This window comes from Helianthus annuus, chromosome 16, assembly GCF_002127325.2.
Source record: "Helianthus annuus cultivar XRQ/B chromosome 16, HanXRQr2.0-SUNRISE, whole genome shotgun sequence".
NCBI lineage: Eukaryota > Viridiplantae > Streptophyta > Magnoliopsida > Asterales > Asteraceae > Helianthus > Helianthus annuus.
Window position 1 is genome coordinate 172,718,030 of NC_035448.2, and position 5,046 is coordinate 172,723,075.

The 5,046-nt window shown below is 36.9% G+C and overlaps 1 protein-coding gene across 1 annotated transcript; it reads left to right on the forward strand.

Moving 5' to 3' along the window:
• The first annotated feature begins 3,260 nt into the window (after positions 1–3,260).
• Positions 3,261–4,472, forward strand: LOC110920042 (protein FAR1-RELATED SEQUENCE 1-like). The gene is made up of 2 exons (XM_022164280.2): positions 3,261–3,623; positions 3,711–4,472. Exons 1-2 carry the CDS (start codon positions 3,261–3,263, stop codon positions 4,470–4,472), a joined length of 1,125 nt encoding a protein of 374 aa, XP_022019972.2.
• The last annotated feature ends 574 nt before the right edge of the window (positions 4,473–5,046 follow it).

The window sequence follows — 5,046 nt, forward strand, 5'->3', positions numbered from 1 at the left end:
CAACACTTCATTAAATCTGTACACCACCAACCGGATTGATGTCCATATTAGGAATCAGTTAGTTACCTGGCAAACGGGTCGGGCCGGGTCGGGTTTGGTCATGGGTCAAAACAAGTCAATTAAAAAAAGGGTTGTTTTGGTTCGGGTCGGAACGGGTCCGGGTTGAAATGGGGCCGGGTCAGAACGGGTTTCGGGTCGGGTCGGGTTAGGTCAGTTTGAAAAAACGTTTTCTTATGAAAAAGAAAGATTGTTAGGGGTCAGACCTGGCCTTAAAGATAACTTAAATAAATCAATGGGGCTGTTCAAATTGCTCGACGCTCGACGCTCGTTCGATGCTCGCTTAGAAAATGCTCGGAATTTGCTCGTTCGATTCAGCTCGATTAAAAAAATGCTCGGTTCAGATCGGTTCGGTTTGTAAACGAACCGAGCACGAGCATAGGTCCGCTCAGTTCGGTTCGGTTCGGTTCGGCTCGATTTATTTTTTAATATATATATATATAGAGTAGGAGTTGTGTGGAAAGTCCAATTTTCCTAGAAAGTCTAGGAAGCAATAGTATATTGACATGTGGCATGGATGTATTTTAACTAGAAGGGCAAACATGTAATTGCATATATATTTTATTTTATTTTTGGTAATTATCTCAAATAACTATATTTTGCATGTTCGTATGTGTAACCGATTATATGCATGATATGCGGGATTATAGTTTTTTTTTGAATCCAAATCTATTCCAAATTCCACGAACACGAAACACATATCTATATATTATAATTTGATCATTCTATTCTTCACCAGCATCGTTCTTATTCTATATTATTTCAGTCTGAAAAATCATGGCTCCGAACACCCTTGCTGATGGTGGAGATGGTAATTACAGTTACTTTTGTAGTTTTTTGTGTTGTTTTATTATCATGTTTATGCAAATTCGTCAGTTTTTCGTGATGCTGTGTTTTAACAGCAGAGGTGTTGAGGTTTAGTGTTCAGTGATTCTATAAGATGACCTCTGTTTTTCTAATCTGAAGATTAATTTTTTTCCTTAAGATATTTCATGGTGTGTTTTAAAATCCATACTTGTAATTTATGTGCAAAAACCATCATGTATGTTATTGGTGCTGTGTTTTAACAGTCATACAGATTCAGTTTGTTTGTGTTTTAACCGTAATGTGTTTAACAAGTTATGTGTTTTAACAGATCTTGAGGTTGTAGTCAACGTTTTATATAAATCCATTGAATGGTGTGTTTAAATAGTGTTGTGTTTTAACAGTTATTGAGGCTGAAGTCAATTTTTTTTATAGTTCCATATTGAATGGTGTGTTTTAACAGTAATGTGTTTTACTAGTTATGTGTTCTGTTATAGTTTCTTCTTGAATGATGTGTTTTAACTGTAATGTGTTTTACCAATTATGTGTTTCAACAGATGTTGAGGTTGTGCCAAACCATCATCTTGTTATTGGTGTTGTGTTTTAACAGTCATACATGTTCAGGTTGTTTTTGTTCATTGATTCAAATAAGTGGGCTGATGGTTTGTAGTCCGAAGGTCACCCTTTTCTTACATATTTGAATGGTGTGTTTTAACTTCCATAGTTGTAGTTTTTTGTTCTGTTTATTTAAACTCTTTCTGAGAAAAAATCAGCTTGTTATATGTGATGTGTTTTAACAGTTATTGAGTTTGAAGTAAATGTTTTTTATAGTTTCACCTTGTATCATTGAATCGGTGTTTTTTAAATTGCATTATTTTTGTTTAGAAATGTGTTTTATACACATTTTTTGTCATGTGTTGTAGATGCACCTAATTACCAATTACGTGGTGTTGAACAAGTCTCTCCAAACACTGGAACAAAGAGATATATTCCAGATTCACCCTCTTCGTTGACGCCAGCAGAGGGAATGTTATTCGACACAGTTGATGACGCGTATAACTTTTATAAAACTTACGCAGAAGCGGGAGGTTGGACTGTAAGGAAGGGCACACAGCACGAGAACCGTGGTATTGTTATAAACAAGTACTTTTTTTGTTCAAAGGAGGGTCAAAAAGACTTTCGACCTGTCGATACCTTAGTCGAACAACCGTCTGATAGGTGGGTACGTAGGGTTCCATCCAAAAGGACCGGATGCCAAGCTGCGATCAGAATAAAGCTTACCGATGCTAAGAAGTATTTGCTGTATCATTTTATAGAGGCGCACAACCATGATTTTGTGCATGAAGAAGATTTACATCTTCTAAAGGAAAACAGGGGTATTAATCGTGCACACGAAGAGATGATAAACAAGATGTCACATCTCAACATTGGTCCTGTTCGTGCATTTAACATTATGAAGGAAGTGTATGGTGGGCTCGACAAAGTCGGTGCGACCAAAGTCGATTTTAAAAATTTCAAGAAAGAATTAAATCTTTTTATCGGAGAGTTTGATGCGGAAATGTTTGTCAAGCGACTGATGAGGAAAAAGGAGTTTTTACCGAACTTCTCTTGTGAATATGAAACGACAGACGAAGGTGTGTAGAAGTGCATTTTTTGGGCCGACGAGGATATGAAGAGGAATTATTATATGTTTGGGGACGTTATATCATTTGATGCTACCTACAAGCGTAACAAGTAACGATGCGTTTAATTTTTTATATATTCAATGTGTTTTAAAACTTACTGTCTTATAAATACATCATGATCCTTTTGTCATCGCTGATTGTGTGTTTTTTTAAGGTATAACATGATGTTTGTCCCTTTCACTGGGATTGATAATCATAATAGGAACGTGACACTTGGTGCTGCAATTCTCGGTTCTGAAACGGCAGAGACGTATAGCTGGTTACTTAGGGCGATCAAGAACGCATATGGGTACGCGCCTCCCGTAATCGTTACTGACCAAGACACTGCGATGAAAAGGGCTATAGCGGATGTTTGGCCTGAGTCGAGGCATCGGTTATGTATGTGGCATATCATGGATAAACTCACTACAAAGGTCTAGTTTTTTTATGGTAGGGTTTTATTTTTTTTATATGTGTGATTTTTACTGTGTTTTAATATTTTTTTTGTCATTCATGATACAATCTTCCCTTAGGTCGAGGCTGTCCTATGTTCAAATACAGATTTCAGGAAAAGATTGTCTGCAGTTGTTTGGACTGATTCTCTATTGCCCGAAGCGTTTGAGGCTGAATGGGCAGCTATTATTCATGATTTCGGTTTAACCGACCATGAATGGCTGACGTATATATACGGGCTACGTGAATTTATAGATTCCAACTTACTATCGCGAAGAAGAAATGTCTGGTCTTATGCGGACATCATCTAGGTCCGAAAGCGAGAATCACTTTTTTGGCAAGATTAGCAATCCGAAGTGCACGTTGGTTGAATTTCTTAGCCACTTCGATACGGCTATTGAAGCGCAAAGGCACGAGCATCGGAAAAACGATCATGACACTCGATACACCAACCCTGGAGAGTGGAGTGATTTTGTTCTCGAGAAGCAAGCAGCTCAGATATATACCAGAACTATATTTTTGGATGTTCAACTCGAGATTCAACATGCCATTCATCGTTGTACTAGTGTCAGATTAGATCACGTCGGTGATTTCATTAAGTTTTTTATAAAGGATCTCGATCAGCCATGTTCTTCGTTTTTCAAGGTTATTTTTAGTTTTACTTTATGTGTACCCTTTTTTTATTATTCATTTTTTATATGAACTGTGTTTTAGGGATATTAAATGTTACAGGTTATGATACGCGAGGAGGATGTTACTGTTAAGTGTATCTGCAACAGGTTTGAGCAGTTTGGATTGTTGTGTAGTCACATTTTTTGCGTGTTACAGATTCTTGATATAAGGGAGTTTCCGAAACAATATATATTGAGGCGTTGGACGCGTGAAGCTGTTCCAAATAGTTCCCTCGGGTCCATTCTTACGGATGGTGGAGATCCAGATCGTAGTGAGGAGATTAACCGTTGTGTTCGTGAGATTAGTCACGCAACTGAGTATGTTGTGAACAAGTTGATTTCAAAATTTGATAAGTTGTCTGATTTTCGTGATCATATCAAGCAGTTTATGTCAGTCGCTGATGAAGCTCAAATAAATGCACCTCCCAAGACACGACGTAATCGATTTACTGAACTGCTAGGAGTTGCTCCAGAGAGCACGGCCACTATCCGTGTTCCAGTTGGTACTAGGTTCAAAGGTTGTGATTCTCATAAACGCCTTAAATCTCAAAAGGAGCGAGCCATAAGTCAGTCTGGGAGTAAACGTCGTCAATGTTCATTATGTAAAAAATACGGTCATAACAGAGTAACGTGCTGGAAATACACCGTGGCTGTGCCTGAGGCAGGTGCTTCACGGAATGCTGGAGGTAATGAAGGTACAATTCGTGAAGGAGATGCTGCTATGGTTGTTGAAGGTGATGGTCCTGGATCGAACGATGATGATTATGTGTTTTACACATCTGGAAACGATGCAGATATGGATGATGAGGACATGGCAGAGTAGGATCTTTTTTATCAATATTTTAAGTCTGTTGCTGAACTATTCAATTTTCTGTTTTATTTTTCTCGTATGTTTGTTTTGGATTTGTTTTTGTTGATTTTTAGACTTATTGGATTCGACATTTTATGATATTTTGTTGCTTTGTGTTTTAGTGTTAAGTTTGTTTTTTTAATAGCCCTATGTGTTTTATAGGATTCTTGATTTGTTCGTGGTTTTGGCATATAGTTTACTTTTGTAAAAAAAGTGTTTTAAATGTGTTTAAACTATAAAGTGCTGATGAAATAGATAGGCTGGTTTCCAGTTCACAATTTTTCAACTGTGTTTTAAGTATTAACTTTGTTCCAGAGAAACCATCAGCCTTTTATATGTAATGTGTTTTAACAGTTAATGTGGTTTAAGTTCCTTAGAATCCATCAGCCTGTTATATGTAATGTGTTTTCACAGATATTCGAAGCTGAAGTCAATGTTTTTTATACTTGAATATACGGTGTGTTTTATTGTCCATTATTTTGTTTTATCCCATGGTTATTACTTTATTAGCATGCAGGTTTTGGTATATAGTTTAGTTTTTGTATTG

Excerpts from the sequence above, each read along its gene's own strand:
- LOC110920042 (XM_022164280.2), top strand. The coding sequence starts at position 3,261 with ATGTCTGGTCTTATGCGGACATCATCTAGGTCCGAAAGCGAGAATCAC. Across the intron at positions 3,624-3,710 it reads CATGTTCTTCGTTTTTCAAG|GTTATGATACGCGAGGAGGA; the intron begins GTTATTTTTAGT and ends TAAATGTTACAG.